The 24,026-nt window shown below is 41.9% G+C and overlaps 1 protein-coding gene and 1 long non-coding RNA gene across 8 annotated transcripts in view; one reads left to right on the top strand and one right to left on the bottom strand.

Annotated features, from left to right (window-relative positions):
- Nucleotides 1-1,383: 1,383 nt before the first annotated feature.
- On the top strand, nucleotides 1,384-2,321 carry LOC136511408 (uncharacterized). The gene is made up of 4 exons (XR_010772693.1): nucleotides 1,384-1,636; nucleotides 1,712-1,870; nucleotides 1,999-2,124; nucleotides 2,197-2,321. It is a non-coding gene; the product is annotated as an uncharacterized lncRNA (long non-coding RNA).
- A 2,527-nt stretch (nucleotides 2,322-4,848) lies between these two features.
- The window catches only part of LOC136513223 (uncharacterized), a 30,596-nt gene continuing 11,418 nt past the window's right edge, over nucleotides 4,849-24,026 (bottom strand). For 2 of the 7 annotated variants that reach the window (XM_066507214.1, XM_066507213.1), the window contains 23 exons: nucleotides 22,978-23,477; nucleotides 22,860-22,894; nucleotides 22,105-22,140; nucleotides 21,943-22,010; nucleotides 20,011-20,055; nucleotides 19,713-19,857; nucleotides 19,499-19,617; nucleotides 16,383-16,910; nucleotides 16,251-16,285; nucleotides 15,628-15,681; nucleotides 15,500-15,535; nucleotides 15,338-15,405; nucleotides 13,754-13,841; nucleotides 13,139-13,210; nucleotides 11,558-11,628; nucleotides 10,458-10,539; nucleotides 10,167-10,241; nucleotides 9,050-9,132; nucleotides 8,861-8,894; nucleotides 8,143-8,201; nucleotides 6,823-7,560; nucleotides 5,596-5,730; nucleotides 4,849-5,494 (listed from right to left, as the gene is read on the bottom strand). In XM_066507214.1, the coding sequence (XP_066363311.1) occupies nucleotides 7,105-7,560; nucleotides 8,143-8,201; nucleotides 8,861-8,894; nucleotides 9,050-9,132; nucleotides 10,167-10,241; nucleotides 10,458-10,539; nucleotides 11,558-11,628; nucleotides 13,139-13,210; nucleotides 13,754-13,841; nucleotides 15,338-15,405; nucleotides 15,500-15,535; nucleotides 15,628-15,681; nucleotides 16,251-16,285; nucleotides 16,383-16,910; nucleotides 19,499-19,617; nucleotides 19,713-19,857; nucleotides 20,011-20,055; nucleotides 21,943-22,010; nucleotides 22,105-22,140; nucleotides 22,860-22,868 (2,163 nt within the window). In that variant the 5' untranslated portion in view covers nucleotides 22,869-22,894; nucleotides 22,978-23,477 and the 3' untranslated portion in view covers nucleotides 4,849-5,494; nucleotides 5,596-5,730; nucleotides 6,823-7,104. Of the gene's footprint in view, nucleotides 5,495-5,595; nucleotides 5,731-6,822; nucleotides 7,561-8,142; nucleotides 8,202-8,860; nucleotides 8,895-9,049; nucleotides 9,133-10,166; nucleotides 10,242-10,457; nucleotides 10,540-11,557; nucleotides 11,629-13,138; nucleotides 13,211-13,753; nucleotides 13,842-15,337; nucleotides 15,406-15,499; nucleotides 15,536-15,627; nucleotides 15,682-16,250; nucleotides 16,286-16,382; nucleotides 16,911-19,498; nucleotides 19,618-19,712; nucleotides 19,858-20,010; nucleotides 20,568-21,942; nucleotides 22,011-22,104; nucleotides 22,141-22,232; nucleotides 22,415-22,859; nucleotides 22,895-22,977; nucleotides 23,478-24,026 lie in introns of all 7 variants that reach the window. The other 5 variants (XM_066507217.1, XM_066507216.1, XM_066507218.1 and 2 more) reach the window with 5 other exon arrangements.

Raw genomic sequence — 24,026 nt, 5'->3', positions numbered from 1 at the left:
CCGGATGATGACTTCAAAAGAGCATTTGTCTTGTTCACAATTGGTGTGATTCTAGCACCAAATACACAGCCCCATGTCAATTATAGTTATATACAAGCTGTTGAACATGTATCACTCATTCATAAATTTAATTGGGGACAATTCACTTTGACCCATTTACTAAACTCATGCCATACTTACAACACACAAAAAGAAGCCACCCTAAAGGGCAATTTGGCTCTGCTACAGGTCAGTTCTATATGGTACAACCAACACCTATAAACAGTGTTTATTTTTGATCTTACGTGTTTTCTTCATTTTGTTCACAGTGTTGGTACGGGGAGCATGTCATTATTGAGGACAGCACTTACGGGGTCAAGTACGACCAGACAATCCAACCACAGATGGTGATGTGGAATGACACCAATGCTAATGCTCGAACGAAGGCTTTTATGAAGAAGGGGATAAATGGAGGAACTGTAAGTTTCCAAACATAGCATCAATATGATGATGTTGTCATGCGTACAATCTAACTTTCTTAATTGTTTGCAGCTTATTTTGCCCCGTGTTTGTCACTCCAGCCATCAAAAAAATGAACCACCAGAAGAATCAATGTCACAAGCGCGACAATCAAAATATGCACACGAGGGGTACATGATAAATTCACCAGTACACGAGGAGGGTCTAAGCAACCAAAAAGTAAGTATGGCATCTACTTATGTGCCCAAGCTCTATGTGCCTAATTCATTATATCCTAATTATGTAGATGAAAAGCCTTCAAGAATGGAAAAAACGACACCGAAACTCACCTTGGACTGCAAGTGGAAAAAAACTATTGAGATGGAATACAAACTTGGTACTAAAATACTATCACAAAATGAGGAGTTTGCTAGGTTTAAAAAAGAAATGAGACTGGAAGCTTCCAGGGTGAGTAAGATTGAAACTGAAAATGCACAAATGAAAATGGAAATCAAGGTAACCAGCGTGAGAATACTTATTTTAGCTACCCATCCATGCTTCATTATCTAACAATGTGTCAAAAAACAGGAACTCCGACAGCTAGTGCAGCTTCTTATTCAGCCTACTCCTACAACTGCACATGTTCAGCCACTTATGCCTACATCTGCTAAAGTTCAGCCACCTATGCCTACATCTGCAAAAGTTTTGCCACCTATGCCTACATCTACAAATGCTTAGCCATCTTCTATGACTACATCTTCACATCTGCAGGTATTACATCTGCACAAGTTCAGTTATCACTAGTTCATGTCTGGTGCTACAATAGATACTTTGGAATTTAACAAAAAAATACCAATTGCAGGAATCACACCGCAAACGTTTCCAACAGACATTGGCAAGAATAAATGATGAAGCACCCACTGCAAATAATGGTACGACGGAAAACATCATGCAACAGCAAGGCGGCCCCTCTACAAATAATGAACTAGGGAAGCATATTATCGGCAACCCCTCTACACATATCAAACCAAGACAGCCCATTATCGACAATGATTACAATTTGAAACAAATTGACACAGACGCTGCCATCTTCTTAGTATCAAGTTACGACCACGCTACGGTTGTACACATAGATGGTCATGTTCTTACAGCAGAACAGCTGCACCAAAATGTCACAGGGGGCTTTATAGTAGATGAGGTAATATCATTTCACATCCATGTCGTCAGTACAAACATGCACACACCTACTATGTACTAACTCAACCTTTTGCAGGTCATAAATGCCTTTGTTCATATCAGCAATGTGGAGACTGAGTCGGCATCATATATAACAACGTTCCAAGCCCATAAGTTGGCAACAAATAATCTGGGTCCTGACGAATGCTCGACATTCAGGAAGATAATTGCCGAAAAATGTGAAGGAAGGCATTTGGTACGTGATACTGATTTTGTTTTGACACTTTTGCTTGGTTGCTACCTCGTGTTGTACTATGAATTTTGGAAATCTTGCCAGTTTGGATTATAGCCATACACTCAATAGTTTTCAATTATTTTTCCCAGGTTTTTGTGCCAATGCATATCAACAACAACCACTAGGCTCTCCTAGTCTTGAATTTTATAAAGATAGAGGTACAAATACTTAACTCTATACCAGGAATGCGAGACAGAGACCTAGAGAAGGCATTGGTAAGTACAGATCCTCTGTGTAACTACAACTACCGGTTTATCAAACTTAACATGTATCTCACCATCCAATAGGTGGAAGGCATACAGACATGCATCGAGTATTCGGTCAAGAGAGACTTGGTTATATTTGTAAAACCAATTAACTTGCGCGACTGGGATATAGTTCCCTATGATAACATACCGCAACAAACCGACAGGTACTCTTTTTCCTTTGTTGTATTAATGTTGTACTCCAATTACTTATGTTTATGTTCCATTGCAGTATTTTGTGTGGGGCGTATTTAATAAAATATATACTGGCATGGGACGGAGATCAAATGGCTCATGATTTCACACCGGTGAGTCTTAGAATTATTGTCACTTCCAAATTGCTACATACTGAAACAAAAATTGTTACATGACATGCACTAGTTTCGCTTGTATAGAAGGAAATGAAAAGTTTTAGATTCATAATATGCACGAGGTTGCTCCATTCTGAGCGCAACCTGGAATACTTACCCTCAAATGGAAAACCTATCATGGTCTGTGCTTTTACTGCATATTAAAATATTTCAGTTACAACAACTTGTTCCAGACTGTCGGGTCTATCTAACATTTTTTTTGGTGGATGATACTTAGAAGGAAGAGTACTTTGCAAAATATCTGGAGGAACGAGGGGGGCACAAAACAAATGAAGATGTAGACGATGTGCAGACACTATCGCCATCAACGGGAACTCCAACAATCGCTGTGGCTAGCATGAAAGAAAGCAATGGAAGGAAAGGAGGGGAAGCAAATAAAGCATCAGGAGAAGGGAAAGAAAAGACAACATCGGGAACTGAAGATAAGAAAAGAGGACGGGGACGACCGCGAACGAAAGGTGTTGAAGGAAATACAGCAGCAGTTGAAAGTAAGAAAAGAGGATGAGGAAGACCGCGAAAGAATGTCGAAACTCCTGTTCTCACTTTGGAGAGCACCGAATCTTTGAATAAACGAGTGCGACGCGTAGGGCGATTCAATGGTAGCCCTTGGAGGGAATAATTGTATAGCAGGAACCACATAGTGGATACACAAAGAGAGGCCACTTTCAGTGATGGTACCTAGCTACTGACACCAGATTTCATGCAACTATTCCTATCCTATCTATTGTAACTAAAATTAAGTTGAAGGCCATACGATGAAAGGTATTTTCTTGCAGGTGCTTCACTTGGTCACTGGTATACAGAGCAACCAATAATTTCTCAGTATGCATCTCCTTTAAAAAAATGTAAATATCCTCACCTAAAACAGTGAGACTAAAAACCGTAACTAGCCTAAAACCTTGTGTGACAAAGCCAGTCAACTACAAAGGGAGACAATGGCACAGATTTGAGGATCCAAGGGCAGATTTAATTATACCTATATTACTGTCTTGGAGCCAACATACGCTTCGATCTTTTTCCAGTCACGGTCAAAGCTGTTACATGAAAAGAAAGAAGGATTAATATGTAAGAAAGCTGCTCCAGATGTGTGACACGAGGCATTCTACAAGTATGAAATGTCCATAAACTGCTAGATTAATAGACCCTTAGATCTACCATTTGACCAACGACTGGCCACTAAAGCATAGGAAGACGCAAACGTGAGCACAATTCGTAGATTAACAAACCCAACTAGTGAACCAAACTCTAGCGATCGAGAGGAAGGAAGAGCAGACGGGTCAGCGCCAGTGAGGCGAAGCAGAGGTAAGCACCGTCGGAGGTGGTGGTCAGGAATAGGACGGGGAGAGAGCGGGACGGGATGACTCACAGCTGCAGCCTCGAGGAACTTGTCATGCTCAGGGTCGGTCTAGCTCTCATGTGACTTGGTGATGGTATACGACTTGCGCACCCTCCGGGGCCCCTCCTCCTCCTTGTTCCCAACCGATGGCACGGGCACAGGCACGGCCGTGGGTGCGGCAGCGGCGGCGCCCTCCCATGCCCGCCGCCCCTCCTCCTCCTTTCCTCCCCCGGCGATGGCCGGGACCGACGGATCCAGCGGGTAAGGCGTTGTGCTCATCGACACCATCGGCCTGCCGCTGCGCTGCTCCCTCCTCCTCCTTCCTCGTAGACCCTAGGGTTGGCGGCGTGGTGGTGGTCCGCTGCTGCTGGCGCCTGGTGTTTCTGCTGGTGTGAGACGTGAGGCAGGAGAGGACAGAGGAGGAACAGTGGTGACCGAATGGGTGGTGTGGTGGGGAAGAGCTCTTCTCCTGTCCACAAGTTTCTACACACACTGGTACGCGGACCCCACACAACCTTTGCTTCTCTCTCATTCCCCGGGCCGGTCTGGTGTTGGGCTTCCATTCTATTTCGTATGGCCACTACATGCTCGGCCCATCATGAAATAAATGGCCAGAGCCTTCGTGATAGGCAGGCGCCGGATGGTTTAGTCCCACCTTGCTCAAAGACCAACCAAGAATGCAGCATAAAAGAACAGGTGAAGTGGCAGACATCGAACTACTGAACTACAATGCATACTCTCACTCTTGTCACTTGGGCCAATTGGGCTGTCGTGGCCTGGTTAGGCTCCCTCCGTGGGTAAGCCCGACCTAGCTGCTGGCTGGCACTTTGGCCCGTGGCAACAATTTTTTTGCCCCCATTTATTTTAAATCTGAAACCTGCTTAAAGAAGAAAACTGAAACAATGGGAAAATGCATGGAAGCGAAGAGATGACAAAGCCACCATCAGTAACAACTGGGTACAAAACTTTTGTAATTCATTTCTCCAATTTCTCCTGCTCTAGTAACAATAACCAGAATAGCAACAACAAATGGTAACAAAACCTGAAAAACCATTAGCTCGATTTAGAAGTGCACAGGTACCAGGGTTCAAATGGCAAATGCAAAATGCAATCCTGATGTTCAGTTCTTCACCAGATTACAAGCAGGCTTGCCCAATTCAACATCAAAAGTATTTCCAACACATAACGCTGGTCCAACTCAGGAAACTGTTCGAGTCACAACGACCTTGCTAACTAAAATTTAGGACAAGAGCAATTGCCATTGCCTCTGCAAAACTAGCCAAAACCCTGTAGGCCAACAAGATCACTGGCTGGCGCCATAAACCAGACTGGGGAACAGGTAGAGGCTACTGATTTGCCTGTATTTTGGTGGGAATGTATGACCATACATCATGATGTCAAATACACGGTGGTGGGGCACTGACTGACCAACCTCCAGCGCAGTCCAAGTCTCTTCAGGATTAGCATCATCGAATAGCCTGGCAACGTAAACGCAGTTACTCTTTCCTCCCCATCTCTCGGGGTTCAACCAAGATATTGTAGGGTTCCTTCTATCCAGGCTAATAAACAGCGCATGGTTTTCCAACTTCTCCATCTGTACCCACCTATCTGGGAGCTCGTCGTATGTGTTTGCCTGCAGGTGCAACTCAACAGTCAGAAAACAAGCATTTGGCAGAGAAGTCACTGAACTAGAGCTGGAAAGAAACAAAGATTGTCTATGGGGGTTTCATTTACCTGTATAAGAAATGCCATGTCAACTACCAAGGTGGTAACAACACCAAACACCAAGCCCATTGATGTCGTTAAGTAAAGGAGTGAAGATGTCGTGAAGTAAGAGATAGTCTTTTCCATAGCCACCAAACAGAAGACCTGCAAATTAGAGTGACAATCATACAGAGCTCTCTCCAGAATATAACATTGCTATATCTGCGAGGAATGTAATTACAGGTATCTGCTGTATCTGTTCAGAAGATTAGCACTAGATTGGTGATATTACAAAATATTAACCACACTACTGAATAATCATGCATTAAATATTGGGCTGTCCCCAATGCCCACAAAAAATAAGTGCTACTCTAGATTCAAATAATATAAAAGTAAATGTCTGAAAAATCACTCATAGACCAAAGACAAAAGAAGTTCATAAGGATATATTTACCTGCAACAAGTGGCTTTTAGAAATAAGAAAAAGATAACAATCGATAAAGAACATGTATTCTGTGACCTATCGAGCAGCACATGTATTGTACATATTAGTATATTTTTTTCTATAAACTGGGTTTAGATAAGTGTAACTTAGGACAAAACTAAAACAACCTTCCTTTTAGGTATGGAGGGAGGCAGAAGCACACCCTGTTGCTGTTGTGTCCAAAGAGTGACAGAAAGCAATTAGCGCCAATAGAAAGGCTCCAAACAGCTAAAACATATGCTGCTATCACTGATAATAGTTAATTCCAATAATAATGCATCAATCAGGGAGCTTTTCTGAAGCACTAATAGTTTTTTTCCTTAGTCACTTGCCCATATGTCCTTGTCAGAGGTCCAACATCTTTCAGGTTCAAACCATTAACAGGTTACTTTCTTTCAAAATTATATTCTTTCTTATGATCAGGTATGAGCTGATGCCTTTTCCTCCAAGATATTGACGGCTAGCATTAACAGACTAATTTCAAATCTATAGCAATAATAGCACAGCTTTACCTGACACTGACAAGTATCAATTTACAGTTTTTTTTCTACACTAGATCAATGCTTAAGCTTTTTGGGCATACAGTTGAGAATAGATTGTGGTTCAGTTTCCATATAGCTGAGAACATTTACAACGAGGAAGCAAACCAAGGCACTAACTAATTTATGATGCCATAGGGTTAGACACTGCATTAAGCTTTCCATGTCACTGAAGAAAACCAACATGACATGTAACAAAAAAATTCAACTTATAATCAAGTAGTAGCAGGATACCTGGGTGTGGGTTTGGCACCGTCGTCCTAAAGCATGAACAGGGTGATGGCCACCCAGCTTTCGCGTTCGCGTCGCCGTGCTGCTGCTGCAGACGCTCCACTACGCAGACCAGAGGAAGACGGAGGCCGCCGTGACGGAGCTGCTCGTTGGCTTAAACTACACGTGGAGACATGGGACTGACCTCGAAGCCAAGGTCAGATTGGAGTCTGCGGCGACAACGATGATGATTGGGCAGGGTGTGTTGGTGACATGCATGTGTCAGTATCATATCTGAATTCTGAACTACATGTGGACACGTGGGACTGAGCTTGAAGCCAAGCTCAGATTGGAGTCAGCGGCGGGTGGAGACTCGCCCGTGCCGCCGCCCTGCCGCATCAAGAGAGATGGGGAGAGAGAGGGGGAAGGGAAGATAAGAGGCTGTGGAGACTCACCCGCGAGGGGAACGGGGGGAGGGGGCCGCCGGTACGGACTCACCGGCGACAGGAACAGAGGGGGAGGGGGCCGCCGGTGCGGACTCACCGTTGACAGGAACGGAAGGGGAGGGGGCGGCCGGTGCGCCGCTCGGGGGGCGCCGTCGCCTCTCGGGAGACTGAGAGAAAGATAGGATGGGGCGAGTTGGGGAGCTGAGGGCTGGTGAGGAGGGGTCGGGCCCGGATCTCGCTGGAGACGACGCAGGAGCGGCGCAGCGTGTCGAGCTTCTCCCGCGGACGGATGGCGGACGACGGCGGCGAATGAACCCTAAAGATACAAAAAAAAATTCATCTTTTTTTAAAAGCAAATATTCATCAAACTATAGTACTTAAATCATACATCCCAACTATACTACTCACAACATTATTTTTATAATTGTGGATTTACCGTTTTACCCTTGATTAAAAAAATAACTACGAAAAAGGAATTATCACTCTTTTATTTAAAGTTATAATCCTCTCAACTTTGGAGGCGTTGGGAGGCGTTACGGCGCATATGGGCCCACCGACCATAGACACATCCAACGCCTCCCGACGCCTCCCTCATCGACGCCTCTCAACGCCTTCTCTCGTATGGGCCCACCAATCATTGACACAGCTAACGCTTCCTGACATCTCCTCAACCATAGTAAAAAAGTTCTTAGATTATTAGATACACTAAATTCCCAAAAATCCTTAGAGCAAAGAAGGAAAAAAAGGGGAAATGTAAAAAGGAACTGATCATATAGCACGCTTATTATAATACTGCATTTGGAAAAGAGGGGGTGTGGGGGGTGGGGGGGAGGATCTGAACCCCCCGCGCTGAACATAACCATGCAATGATTAGCTGCTGAATTTGATTTCTACTTACACCATATTGCTCGTCCAAGACGTCTGGGTTACTGCCATATTGCTGCCCACCCGAACCACCTGCATGAGCGAAATAAAAACAATTTGGAGTATCATTTTTATACACTTGTGGGTTAAGAAATAGAAACAGGCGGTGCGGAATAAACTTGATCTGCACCAGAATGTAATCAATCGCACGTAAACTTGTGTATAGCATGATAAAGGATTAGATAAGCCTTGATCATCTCCCAGAACCGGAGGATGGGAGGAGTGATCAGCGGCCCTGAGTTGTGCATACTAACTTCCCTTCTCTTGATGTTGCAACAGAGTTGGATATATTAGATGAAAATGAGCATTGAAATGTACACCAAACTTGTTGTGCAGGTTTCAAATTTAATTTCCTAAAACACGGCAAAAATCTAAAATGTATCCCACAAGAAAATGAAAAAACGTATCACACAGAGGGGCGTGGGTGCTTTGTAAAGTTAAAATGAAATGTAACGGGAAAAAGTAAGAAGATGAGGTTTTCAAAAATAGGGGAGACTTGTACATCACCATTTTTTAGTAAAAGAATCACCTGGCTGGAACAAATATATTAGTGTAGATCAATTGCATTATTAATTACATATTGCCTGAAGGAGATATTCACGAAATTAAAGAGATACAGTGCATGCATGCATATGCAATGAAAATGATAATGCATGAATTGAAGATAAATGCCATAGCAATGTGATTTAGACCTTGTCCTGATGGATCAATATTTTGTACTACGTCCTGAAAAGAATGAGAAAAAGGTTAAAACATTATTAAAGAACATAGAGGCATAATGAAGTTTGCAGTGTCTCGTGACAAGTATTTTGCTCTATTTTCTTTTTTATTTAAAAAATGATCTGTCATTTTTCTTTTTTGCATTTGATATTTGTAGTCACCATCGGATTAAAATTATTATAATCAGGTTGAGCGTTCCCCTGAGCACCATCGTAACTCTGACCGCCAGGTGTACCAGAATTTCCTGCAAGTGAACAGAAAATCTGATGAGAGCGGAGCTCAAAATCACTACTGTAGGGACTAGTTTCTAGCCATTACCTGGGTGTGGGACACGAGGTACTGAACTCGCGTCAATAATATAAAAGCCATCACGTACATTACATGGGAGAAAGGCCGGGGAAAAACGGTTTCACGTAAAAACAGTTTTGAAAAATATAAAAGCCAATTCTCAAACAAAAAATGTTGAATTGGGATTCCTATTCAAATTACTCAAAATCGAAGAGATCTATTTAGATTAGAATTATGATTCCTAGCTATCATAACTATCTAGGGTCATATAAGTCTAGACGGAAGAAACTCTCGATTAGTTAGGGGGAGGTGGACGAAAAAATGGATGGACGAAAAAAATGACCAGAAATTTTGCCTCTTTATTATTAGGTATAGAGGTATAGATATAGATATAGATTAGCAAACGTGCCTGTGCGTTGTAATGAAACCCAATAGGTATAAGAATCGGACTCCGTATCATCACTAGATGTGAGTTATTCTAACTTATATAAACGCAGATCATGAGTTAGGGTCACATACGAGATACGTATAGTGCGCCACCCAAAACGTATTGGAATTAGACTTCGTATTCCTCATTGCTAGACATGAGTTGTCATAACTCTATGAGTATGGGTCATAAGTCCGAGTTACATATGAGATACGAAGGGTTTTAGTGCAGTTTGGGAAGTAAAAAAAAGTGGGACAGAAGAAACTCCCACTATCCGGGTAGTTAGGAGTAGGTAAACGAAAAATTAAAAATGGGTCCAGAAATTTTTTGCCTCTTTAATATAGATTCTAGATGGACAAATCCTTGAAAAGACAACATTGACATGCATGCCTACCATTTATGTTTATCACCAATCCAAATATAGTAAGGAGAGAGGGTTATCTGTGTCATTTGTTTTACCACATAATATGTCCTATAAAATTACTTGGATGGCTTATATTTCAGAACATAGGGATTATAGTTTCTAACTTTACCTTGCTTAAATTTTTTAGAGTTCAATTTACCTTGCTTAATTCTAGCCACACCAGAAGATAGGTAGTGAGAAAGGATCCCATGTACATCATCATTGATGCTGTACCCTGAATGTGAAACGAAAACCAATTATTTGCACGTAGACAAGATCAAGGAAGACAAATCATATGTCGTGTATACGCATGGCAAAATTAACTATTTGAAATCATTACCAAGTTACACGTCAGCGATATATAGGATGAATTGTGTACGTCAGAATGACTGCCACGATATATACTGAGTTCAAGAGAGAAAGCATTGCCCTCCACTTTATTAAGACTTACCCATCGTTAGATTATGTGGACGGGGCGCATGATGAGCTCCAGCGGTACAATTAGTCGGCGGCCGCGTAAGCGAAAAATTACCCTGATGCCGAGTAGCATAGAATAGAGAGAAGATAACATAAGAAAATTTTAAGAATTTTTATACTAGGCAAAATCCTCAAACCGGTCCATATGGTAGCTTTAATTATGGCGTCTGAGACAGAAATATATAGAAAAAGGAAAAATATTGGCACAAACTGATTAAACGCAACTGTGCTATAGTTTGGTGGCTTCTTTCGATTCATGATATATAGGTGTCATATTCATCATATGCATGTGAAGCTTTTCCAGGTTTGATCAAAGATAAGTGCTCCAGTTGACCGTGAATCCCAAAGCATAATTAACTAATCGAAGCATATTACCAACCGTATTTAACCTCTTCATTCATTCTAAATTAGACCTGATCAAATGCTGGGCCAGGCCGAAAAAAGCCCAATGGTACTTTTGCGGGCCCACGCCTAACCTGAGCAATGTGCTAAGAAATCTGGCCTGAGCCCGCCCATCGCTTGACCTGACGGGCCATGATGGTCCGACCCATCAGTTAAAGGGTTAACTAGAGCATTTCTCTTGATCAAATTTCTAGAATAGAATATCAACGACAATGCCGAATAAATAACACCACAAATATATACTATATGATACTAATTGGACCGATCTTTGGCATGAAGTTGAAGAGCTAAGCAGGTCCTTTGTTTGTTTTAAAATTTCTCTTGTTATAAGCGAGAGGCAATTGTTATTTAGCTCACTGCTGTGCGCGTATGCCCTCGCCTTTGTTTCGTCTATGTAACTAGACAGATCACTCTCCAGATTGGTTGAGGGAGGTGGCATCCAAAGACTGTAATCCTGCTTATAATGAATAAAGCTCTTGATTTTGCCCTAAAAAAAATTATACTAATTGGACGGTATAAGGTCTGCTGTAAAATTTCTTTATATAACATCAATAGGTCACATATATTTAATGAAGTTTCTTTTTGAAATTTACATTTAATGAAGTTTGATTTATGACCAAGCTCTACCATACGATGCTATGTAATAATATGAAAAGGAGTTCTTTTGTTTACCACAGTGGACGGGGCTTGAAGTAATCCTTCAGAAGGCTGTTGATTGGCAGTAAACTGATGCTCAGTATATTCTGCATGTAAATAGTAAATCTTATCATCTGCATCAATAATTCATTTGGTAGTAAGAGTGGATGAAATCCAAACAAACTTCCGTCGGTGGATTTTGTGTCGGCCATGCATTTCACTACTACACAAACTTTACTGGATGCGGGCATTTTCGGTTTTCCGCGGCCGGCAAAGCCGTTCGCCGCGGCCTAGAGACCACGGTAAATCATGGCTTAACCGCGGCGGTTAATCGATTTACCGCGGCGGGCGATGTAACGTGTCCGCTGCGGTAAATATACTTTTACCACGGCGGGCACGTTAGGATGCCCGCTGCGGTTAATCATTAAAAAAACCAGGAGCCCGCCGGCGAGCCCGTTCTCGAGCCCACTGGCGAGCCCACCGGCGACGGATCCAGACTTCCCACGGCCGCCACCACCTCGCCAGTCGCTCGCAGGGGACCACGCCGATGCCTCCTCGCGGATCCCGCCGCGCCGTGGTGGAGGGAGGCCGCCGCGCCGACGCGTCCTCGCCCGCCGTGGTGGAGGTCCCAGCGTCGTGGCCGTGGTGGATCCCGGCGTCGTGGCCGTGGTGGAGATCCACCGCCGGATCCGGTCGCTCCACCGCCAGATCCACGGAGGAGGAGGGTGCAGCCGCCAGATCCGTGGGGGAGGAGGTCGCCGCCGCCGGATCCGTGGAGGAAGAGGTCGCCGTCGCCGGATCTGGAGAGAAGAAGAGGGAGGAGTGAGGGAGATGGAGAGAGGAAGAGGGAGATGGAGAGGAAGAGGGAGATGAACTCACTGGATTTGAAACCCTAGCCCCGCGCCGTCGTCGTTCATGGAGGATCCGTGGGGGAGGAGGAGGGCGCAGCCGTCGCCGTCGTCCCGTGCGCGCCGCTGTAGGGGGCGGAGCTATGGAGGAGAGCTGCGCCGCGCGCCGCTGCCTGCATCGAGGGAGAGTAGAGGGAGGCAGAGGGAGAGTGGGGGAGGCGGAGAGCTGAGAGAGAGAGTGGGGGAGGCGGGGAGCTAAGAGAGAGAGAGAGTGGGGGAGGCGGCGACGATGGTGCGAGGGCCTCGGTTTATATCGGAGATGGCTATTGGGCCTGCACATTTTCCGCGGCGGGCATCTTAAGACGTCCGCCACGGTAAATCAATTTACCGTGGCGGACATCTTAAGACGTCCGCCACGGAAAATAGGGTATTTTTCGTGGCGGACATCTTAAGACGTCCGCCACGGTAAATCGATTTACCGTGGCGGGCAAAAAAGCCCGCCGTGTTAAATAAAAAATGCCCGCCTAGGTAAACCGTGGCATTTACTGTGACGGACAAAAATAGGTGCCCGCCTCGGTGGCCTCCGGGGGGTTGTCGCGCAAAATCATTTGTGTAGTAGTGTTTGTTGCATGCATGACGAAGCTGCTGCTCGCCCATAACTTTATTTTTTTTGCAAGCCAATAACACACTACTAGCATATAACGCCATTTTATTTTTGTACAAAAAGATACTCCTAGAACAATAATTTATAGATTTACTAGTTAGTTACCAAGTTGTGATGACATTGCCGGACATTCATTAGGATCTGCTGCCTCCACTGACGAACCGAATGCATTCCGCCCTGGCATACAAAGGAAAGTATTGTGATGTGATGTTTAAAGGAAGACAATGATAATAAATTAAGGAAAGTAAGAACGAAATTCCTACATTCATTAATTTAGCATATGACGCCATTTTATTTTTGTACAAAAAGATACTCCTAGAACAATAATCTATAGATTTAGTTACCAAGTTGTGGTGGCATCGTCAGACTTGCATTAAGAATTGAATCGAATGACGACGAAGCTAATGGATTCCCCGGGATATAAAGGAAAGCATTGTGATGTGATGTTTAAAGGAAGGCAATGATAATAAATTAAGGAAGGTAAGAACCACATTCCTACTTTCATTGATTTAGCATATAACGCTATTTTATTTTTGTACAAAAAGATACTCCTAGGCAATGACAATATACCGTGTATGAACAAAATTAACTGTTTGAAATGATTGCCATGTTACACGTCAGCGATATATAGGATGAATTGTACGTCAGAATGACTACCACCATATATTCTGAGTTCAAGAGAGGTAGCATTGCCCTCCACTTATTATTATTAGGACTTACCCATCATTGGATTATTTGGACGGAGACCATCATGAGCTCCAGCCGTATTATAAGTTGTCGGCAGCGTAGGCGAAGAAATACCCTGATGCTGAGTAGAATAGAACAAAGAGAGGATAACATAAGAAAATTTTTAACTGAATGAAGTGCATGTGTATGGAGTCTCAGCACGTCAGACTGCATTCAACGTTTCGATCATATCTAATAGTGCGGAATTGAGTTGGGTGTTGTGCTCGACTAGACTGGAGGTCGTCCAGGGCAAGTATCAACAAGGATAAAGCAAAAATGATATGACTTTATTAGAACTAATTTTGCAGGGCTCTAGATAGCTTTAGCTCCTTGCTCTAGTATCATTATCAAGTGAAGTCATTTTTTTATTGCTGCCATGCTAAAGCTATTAGAAATATTGTTCATATTGCTGCTGGGTTAACCCCACCTAGATCTACTACTCACATGCTTGGAGGCTGGTTCACGGGCATTGGGAGGGTGGATAAAAAAACATATTTTTGTGGAGACTACTGCTATTATTTGGGCAATTTGGACTCTTAATGACATTGTTTTTGAGATATTTCTTTTGTGCAGGCTATTTTCATAGGAGCATATTGGTTCCGCTTCTAGGCGCTGCTACAGAGGAGCATATTGGTTGTGGTTCTAGGTGCTGCTGCAACATGAAGATAAAAGGGAGATGTTTCGATGTGCAAGCAAAGCGTTGGAAGTTATCGCTTTAGATGTGTTTGCCAAAAATGGATGGCAAAGTAATAATAGACTTTGCATTTGATTTTCTCCTATTTGAGTACACTCTTTTTCTTTTTTCTTGTCAGCAAATAAGATGACAACATTGTAAGACTTGGTTGTGTGCGATCGCAGAGGCCGGAATTTTTCTATTTTCTAAAAAAAACCTAAAAGGTCAAAATGACTTGTAATTTGCAATGTGGAGAGTAGAAGCAGGGTGAAACCAGTATTTTTTTTCACTAGCTCCTTGTAGCCGATAGAAACCACAGCCATTTAAGATGTGCCAAATAGGGTCTTAATGAAAGGGTTAAGATGTGCCAAATAGGGTCTTAATGAAAGGGTTAAGATGTGCCAAATAGTGTTGTCGTCCTGCCTTTTGATAGATATGCAAAGAGGCCATAAATGATGCATTTTCTTATTTAAAATGGAATTGACTAATAGCGTTATCATCCCATTGTAATGCTTGGGCACACCCATCTACCTAGTTAGACATGTTTGATCACCCTCAAGAAAGGTAAACTTTTTATAAGATGCAATAGCATGAGGAAACAGCCAATATATAGTAAGTTGGATGGTTGGATAGTTTGTAATTTGTATGAGCAAAACTATAAAGTAACTCGTTTGATCAACTAGAGCTGTTTTTAGCAACTAACTACTTATTTTAATCCATTTGAACAGAACCTTACTATGATCTTGTTTGGATGTATATGTATTTACCTTAATCTATGTTGTTGTAGTGGATTGAGGTGAAACTTAGTTTGATTTCCACTATAAATCTATAATACACTCTAACACATGTGAATTGAGATAAATATGAGCATCTAAATAAGCCTTAAAAAGAGGAGTATTTACTACCGTCGTGGCTGAGGCCGGAAGTCCAAAGGCTTGAGGTGGAGCAGTTCCCCCGCTCCCAGGATGAAGTGCTGGTGCGCCAAAAATAATTCACTTGTTGACATATGTACGTCATTCCTTTTTTTTGCGGAAAAAGAGAGAATAAAAATGTACAGCCTTTATTACCAAGTTGACCAAATTGTTGTACGTTTTGCCCTGAATCTACAAGAAAAATATCATGTGCTCAAAACTACGTAGATAAAAAGGTAGGCAATTGCGCAATAATTGAAGGGAGGTAAGAAGGAAATTCCTACATTGTGAGTTTGATGTGCTTGGATTTCTTCCCCGTTTCCCTAAAACTGATTCCTCTATCGATTATCAAAGAATAGAAACGACAGTTATTATATATTCTAGTATATCTATTGTGAAGTGGTAACAATAATACTTAAACCAATACTCCCTCCATCCTGAAATAAATGAATAATTCCTAGAATCACTGCAAGTCAAAGTCAAAATATTTTAAGTTTGACCAACTTTATAGAAAACAGTAATAACATATATGATATCAAATAAATACATTGTGAAGATATATTGTATGATGTATCTAATAATACTAATTTAATGTCATAGGTATTAATACTTTTTTGTATAAACTTGGACAATAAAATAGTTTGAGTTAGGAAGCCTCTAAAAGTTAATTTAATTTAGGAGGGGGGGAGTATTTTCTTTTTAGCTAAGTAATCAGGCATGCTCGAGAGAGTGTGTTCTATTCCAGTTTCTAATCCCCTTTTTTTTATGTACTCAATGAAAAGGCAGAGCACCTGCCAAATTATGCTAAAAAAAATCCCCGTTTTTTTGGGAGAAAAAAAGAAATCAGACATTATTATATATTTTTAACTGCATGAGGAAGCAACGAATTTGAAGCTCGTATATATACCGTTTGCATTTAGCTGTGGGGTTCCTGTTTTTGGTCTGCACGTCAAATAAGTAGTACGACTGGTCAATTAGTGTGTGTCAGGAGAAACTCCAATGAAGATGCATGAATGTATCTTTCATTTGTAGAACCAACCTCCGAGGCTTGTCTATCACATCGAACTTGTTTGATGACACTCCTTCCAAAACTCTTTCTTGTCCTCTGTCAGCAGGGCAAACCATTACCCCAAGTTGAACCTCCACATTTTTCTCGGAGAATTTGTTAATAGACGCGGATTCATGAACCCAGCGCCCACCAACCAAGTTAAATGTGCCCTTATCCACTTTCACTCTAGTACTACTACGATGATCACTATCCTTTGATACCATCTTATTTTTATCCTTTAATGATTCCAACATGAAGTGACCCTCAAACTCCTCTGGGCCCCAATGAGTGGACCCTTCCATATAGTACTCTCGGTCCAGGACGACTAGCTCAACTCTCAATGAAGCAATAGGGTCCTTAGGATCAACTTCCTGGTCACCATCCTTCAAAATTACCTCTACCTTAAATGGTTCTTCACGAATAACCTTCCGTGTTATACTTCCGTTTTTACCAGGAACTTCATGATTGTACACTTCACCCACTATATGTAGTCGATATTTTTTTCCCTCCGTTCGTAAGCTGCAGCAGAATATGCGTTAGTACAACATATAAATAATTAAAGAAATATATGTGTATGCATGTATATAAATAAGCACTATTCTACGTTCTTTGGTGTAGAATCTTAAGGCATGTTTGGATGAGCTAGAGCTAGTTATTAGTTGGGCTAAAAATTAGCTCAAATTAGCTAAGGTTATTAGCTAGTTAGTTGGCTAATAACTAGTTGAAGTCTTATTAAAAAATTAACTCACCTATTAGCCCTCCTATTTAAGTATACTAGAGCTAATTTTTAGCTAGCCAGTGATTATTAGCTCTTAACAAGCCCTTAATTCTGCACCCAGCCAGTCAAGCACCCACGACCAGAAACCGCCCAACCGAAGCCGGCCCGAATAGTTCCACCCTGTCTTACCCGCCGCAAAACCGACGTCTTTACCCCCGTCTTCGCCGAATAGTTCAACCAGACTGCCGCAAAATCCCGTGGTGCCCGGCCAGGCGGCCACCCGCCGACGTCGCATTCGCACCCCACATCGCCGGCGCCTTAACCCACCCCTCAATCATCTATGGAGATAGAGCTCGATCAAGAGATCAGAGATGAAGCTGGTGTGTGGCGGCGTCATGAGATAGCCACCTCCAAGGCCTACATTGGCGGCGTGTGGACGCTCGCCGGCACGCCTGAGATCGGCGAGCTTGTTGCCTCCAGGGCTGGCAGCTACGACGCCCAGCTCATCATCGACGCCGTGGACGCTGCGAACTAGGAGTCAAGGACGCTTCTCTGCCTTGGTCCGGCCGGCCGGCCGGGCGCCAGCAGCCTCGTGCTCGCCGCGACTGTGCGCACGCAAAATCCCAACCAATCAAAGTTCGAGATGCTGTCCAAAATCAGCGATTGTATCTATTTCTGGTCGAATCCACCGCAGCATAGCCTAGTCACAATGCATGAGTATGCGGGTCCTTGTTTGAGAAATCTACAGCCTGTTCGGTTGGCTGGTTCGTATCGTTGCTGGTTCGTTTATGTGAGAGAGAAGTACTGCTGGCTGGTTCATGTCAGCCCCAGCCGAACAAGTGGCTAAAATGTAGCAAACTGAGGGGACCAGCTTAGGACCAATAAAAAACTCTAATCAATAATCTTGCCATGACCCTTTTTAGTATGGCTGCGTAACCCTAAGCGGTATGGGCACAGGGTACTACGACGCATAAGCACGAGCATATAAGAACCGTGTTTGAAATAAAAACTCTAAAAAGTAGCAATCTGAATAGATAGGCATACCCATAACCCTAATTGATATGCGTGTTGCTGCGACCCCTACTCAATATGTTTGTTGCAACCCAAATCAATATGTGTATTTTGATCCTTAAGCAGTATAAATGTTGCAACTCTAATCAGTATGCATGAGTATATGGGACCTGTGCTTGGGAATTCTACCCTCTAAAGCTATGTCATATAGGGCAATAAGAATGTCGGATAAATCCACAAAACATAAAGGGGATGTTGGATATATGAGGTAAGGTGGTTTATTTCCTATGGCAAAGAAAAAAATCTATAACGCGGGTTCTAGAATTCAAGATGCCTAAATGACAGGTCGGTGATTTTTTTTTTACCATGCATAACCCTAAGCGGTATAGGAGTATCGTTGCTCTCTTTTGAAATTATATTTTATTGATTGATTGGTTAGTGTTCTTTATTGATTTTAGTCTGTATTTGTATTCATGGATAGATATGATCTTTGTTAATTATTATGAATTTAGTATGAGATAGTCATATGTTTTGTCATTTTCTTTCTTCCTGAGATATGTATCGCTTCCAGGTGTTGGGCAATAATAGCAATTGACTGGCCAGGCCAGTGGCCTCTGGCCTCTGTTGTCACCTACGAGTAATTTCATTGCGTGTAGGTTAGGTTTTAGAACTGTTGGTCAGTTCAGTTCTTCCTGATGTGCAGGTTCTCCTCTTTAATTTTGTCTCATGCCGCATCTCTTGAACAGCATATGGAAGTTTTTTTTCAGCTTGATGTAGCTGTTATCAAATTAGGCCTTCATGCTAGGAATTAATGAATCTTCTTGCATCATTTTAGGTCATGCAAATAACTGTTTGTCTCCCTGAAATTCAGTTCACGCATATATGCATGAATTGAACTGAACTCAAGCTTATATTTGGGTATCATATGCTCCCTCCGTCCTAAATTATAAGTCATTTTAATTTTCTTAGAGAGTCCTAGCATCAAGTTTGATCATATTTATATAATAAAATAATAATATTTATGATACCAAATAAACATCATTAGATTTTGCAATAATTATATTTTTTAGTAATACCTATTTGATGTCATAAATCTTTATAATTTTCTCTATAATTTTGGTCAAACTTGAAATGCTTTGACTCTCCGAGAAAGTTAAAGTGACTTATAATTTAGAATAAAGGGAGTAGTTAGTAATTAATTACGTACTCAAATTGGTTTATGCTCTTTCTTTTTTTCTGAAAAAGTAGTCAAATAGTTCGGGTGGTAATCTAATTAGGACGGGTTCAAAATTCAATCACTTCTTTTGCCAGGAAAAAAGGGCAGTTGAAAAATTATGTATCCTGTGGTATATTATTAATTGTTAGAGAGAGTTCCTACCTCACAGGTTGAGGTAGCGATTGTCCACTCCAGCTACCGGGAAAAAGAGGACGACATTCCTGGTGCTCTTCGTGGAAAGTAACTATTTCTTCTCCCTTTCCCATGGGAGGATTTTGATCCTGAATATTAATTGTTCTTGTTAGATAGATGCATATGTACAAGATACGGGGCAAATATTGCCAAATTAATTAGGAAGAACAACACCCGAGTGTACCTGCTTGTTGCGATTTTTCTGTTTCATCTCACCAAGGATGGATTCAAGGAGGGCAGTATTCTTTTTCACCTCACCAGTATTCTTTTTCATCTCACCAAGGATGGATGCAAGGAGGTCCTTCCAATCGCCAGGATAGTTTGTATCCCTAAAATGGCAAAGCCGCAGGAATTCGAAGAGGCAAACCAATACAAGATTGAGATGAGACGATCAATCGATGAGATACATACACGAGCTGAAAAGCTAGCAAGCTCCTTCAGCAAACAGAAATATGCAGATGCGGCAACACATATGTATATACCTATCCAGATTGTCGTCCTCCATGGCGCCGATTCGACCGTCGATCCTAAAACAAGAAACACTGCCAAGCGTAAGCTTGATGCGAGCGAGCTGAGCTGAGCTGAGTCCTGTCGAGCTGATGAGGCCTGCTGCTCGAGCTTTTTATGGCATGGCTAACGAACAACAAAACCGCGTTTTCATTATTTGTTTGAGGTTGGTGGGGGCGAGAATAATTCGAGATACCCTTTTCATTTGTAAGTATATTATCAGCAATATCATATTAAAAAGTATGGAAAGGTTGAAAAGAGTGAGGGGAGGAAGCTGCATGGAAGGAACTAAAGCATGGGAGTCGGTGGAGCCCGGTGCCGGACTGCCAGAGGGGGGAAAGGATGCCACCAGTCTACCGGACCGACCGAACTGTCGCTAGCTCGGTGCAGGGCACAGAGCCGTCATCGCGATGGCACAGGCAGCGTGAGATCACGCACACGCATGGTCTTTGACCGGAGGGTCACCGGGTCTCGCAGGCAATGCCTGGGCAATTTCTCCGGTGACCGTCCATCTATTCCGCATCGAGTATTTCTGCTACAAAGAATGATATTTATGTCATTTTATCAGCAACTTACGCTGTTACTAGCCCAAAATGAACGACAATGCTATCTAGGAAGAAAATTTCTACTTAGTGCCAAATAAAAAAGTTCGATTTTTTTAGTGTCAAATGTAGAAGGCTGATTTATTTCAGTGCCAAATACATAATTCTCCCAATAATTAAACTGTGATGACTGAGTAGTTGCGGTATGATGGGATGCCTCAGGACAGGAGATAATAACAAATGTATGTATCCCTTAAAGTCTTAAAGAGCATCTGAATCGTGCAGCGCAGCAACCCTATACCCAAAGCAAGGACGTGGCTTTCAGGGCCTGTTTAGATTTCAAAAAATTTTGCGTAGTATCTGTCACATCGAATCTTGCGACACATGCATGGAGTACTAAATATAGACGAAAAAAAAACTAATTGCATAGTTAGGTGATAAATCGCGAGACGAAACTTTTGAACCTAATTAGTCCATAATTAGACACTAATTACCAAATACAAACGAAAGTGCTACCGTAGCCAAAATCCAAAAATTTTGGATGTAAACGGGGCCTCACTAGGACTTGATGAGTGGCATTAGATGAGGTCTATTTTGTGTCGGAGGTCTTTTTCACTCTTCTGGTACATGCGCTGGACGGTGCATGGAATCAGTGTTGGCGCGGATTCATGAACCCCGCGCCCACCAACCAAGTTAAATGTGCCGTTATCCACTTTCACTCTAGTACTACGGCCTTGTTTAGTCGGCCAAATTTTGAAAATTTAACTACTGTAGCACTTCGTTTTTATTTGGTAATTAGTATTTAATCATGGACTAATTAGGCTCAAAACGTTCGTCTCGTAATTTTCAACCAAACTGTGTAATTAGTTTTTTTTCGTCTACATTTAATGCTCCATGCACGTATCGCAAGATTCAATGTGATGACTACTATAGCACTTTTTGGGAAAAAATTTTGGAACTAAACAAAATGCGTTATCATCCCATTGTAATGCTTGGGCACACCCATCTACCTAGTTAGACATGTTTGATCACCCTCAAGAAAGGTAAACTTTTTATAAGATGCAATGGCATGAGGAAACAGCCAATATATAGTAAGTTGGATGGTTGGATAGTTTGTAATTTGTATGAGCAAAACTATAAAGTAACTCGTTTGATCAACTAGAGCTGTTTTTAGCAGCTAACTACTTATTTTAATCCATTTGAACAGAACCTTACTATGATCTTATTTGGATGTATATGTATTCACCTTAATCTATGTTGTTGTTGTGGATTGCGGTGAAACTTAGTTTGATTTCCACTATAAATCTATAATACACTATAACACATGTGAATTGAGATAAATATGAGCATCTAAATAAGCACTACCGTCGTGGCTGAGGCCGGAAGTCCAAAGGCTTGAGGTGGAGCAGTTCCCCCGCTCCCAGGATGAAGTGCTGGTGCGCCAAAAATAATTCACTTGTTGACATATGTACGTCATTCCTTTTTTTTGCGGAAAAAGAGAGAATAAAAATGTACAGCCTTTATTACCAAGTTGACCAAATTGTTGTACGTTTTGCCCTGAATCTACAAGGAAAATATCATGTGCTCAAAACTACGTAGATAAAAAGGTAGGCAATTGCGCAATAATTGAAGGGAGGTAAGAAGGAAATTCCTACATTGTGAGTTTGATGTGCTTGGATTTCTTCCCCGTTTCCCTAAAACTGATTCCTCTATCGATTATCAAAGAATAGAAACGACAGTTATTATATATTCTAGTATATCTATTGTGAAGTGGTAACAATAATACTTAAACCAATACTCCCTCCATCCTGAAATAAATGAATAATTCCTAGAATCACTGCAAGTCAAAGTCAAAATATTTTAAGTTTGACCAACTTTATAGAAAACAGTAATAACATATATGATATCAAATAAATACATTGTGAAGATATATTGTATGATGTATCTAATAATACTAATTTAATGTCATAGGTATTAATACTTTTTTGTATAAACTTGGTCAATAAAATAGTTTGAGTTAGGAAGCCTCTAAAAGTTAATTTAATTTAGGAGGGGGGGGGGGAGTATTTTCTTTTTAGCTAAGTAATCAGGCATGCTCGATAGAGTGTGTTCTGTTCCAGTTTCTAATCCCCGTTTTTTTATGTACTCAATGAAAAGGCAGAGCACCTGCCAAATTATGCTAAAAAAAATCCCCGTTTTTTTGGGAGAAAAAAAGAAATCAGACATTATTGTATATTTTTAACTGCATGAGGAAGCAACGAATTTGAAGCTCGTATATATACCGTTTGCATTTAGCTGTGGGGTTCCTGTTTTTGGTCTGCACGTCAAATAAGTAGTACGACTGGTCAATTAGTGTGTGTCAGGAGATGCATGAATGTATCTTTCATTTGTAGAACCAACCTCGCCCGACGCTTGTCTATCACATCGAACTTGTTTGATGACACTCCTTCCAAAACTCTTTCTTGTCCTCTGTCAGCAGGGCAAACCATTACCCCAAGTTGAACCTCCACATTTTTCTCGGAGAATTTGTTAATAGACGCGGATTCATGAACCCCGCGCCCACCAACCAAGTTAAATGTGCCCTTATCCACTTTCACTCTAGTACTACTACGATGAACACTATCCTTTGATACCATCTTATTTTTATCCTTACGTGATTCCATCATGAAGTGGACCTTTCGATATAGTACTCTCGGTCCAGGACGACTAGCTCAACTCTCACTGAAGCAATAGGGTCCTTAGGATCAACTTCCTGGTCACCATCCTTCAAAATTACCTCTACCTTAAATGGTTCTCCACGAATAACATTCCGTGTTATACTTCCGTTTTTACCAGGAACTTCATGATTGTACACTTCACCCACTATATGTAGTCGATATTTTTTTCCCTCCGTTCGTAAGCTGCAACAGATATGCGTTAGTACAACATATAAATAATTAAAGAAATATATGTGTATGCATGTATATAAATAAGCACTATTCTACGTTCTTTGGTGTAGAATCTTAAGGCGTGTTTGGATGAGCTAGAGCTAGTTATTAGTTGGGCTAAAAATTAGCTAAGGTTATTAGCTAGTTAGTTGGCTAATAACTAGTTGAAGTCTTATTAAAAAAATTAACTCACCTGTTAGCCCTCCTGTTTAAGTATACTAGAGCTAATTTTTAGCTAGCCAGTGATTATTAGCTCTTAACAAGCCCTTAATTCTGCACCCAGCCAGTCAAGCATCCACGACCAGAAACCGCCCAACCCAAGCCGGCCCGAATAGTTCCACCCTGTACGTCTTACCCGCCGCAAAACCGACGTCTTTACCCCCGTCTTCGCCGAATAGTTCAACCAGACTGCCGCAAAATCCCGTGGTGCCCGGCCAGGCGGCCACCCGCCGACGTCGCACTCGCACCCCACATCGCCGGCGCCTTAACCCACCCCTCAATCATCTATGGAGATAGAGCTCG

Source organism: Miscanthus floridulus, chromosome 16, assembly GCF_019320115.1.
Source record: "Miscanthus floridulus cultivar M001 chromosome 16, ASM1932011v1, whole genome shotgun sequence".
NCBI lineage: Eukaryota > Viridiplantae > Streptophyta > Magnoliopsida > Poales > Poaceae > Miscanthus > Miscanthus floridulus.
This window is presented reverse-complemented; position numbering and strand designations above follow the sequence as displayed.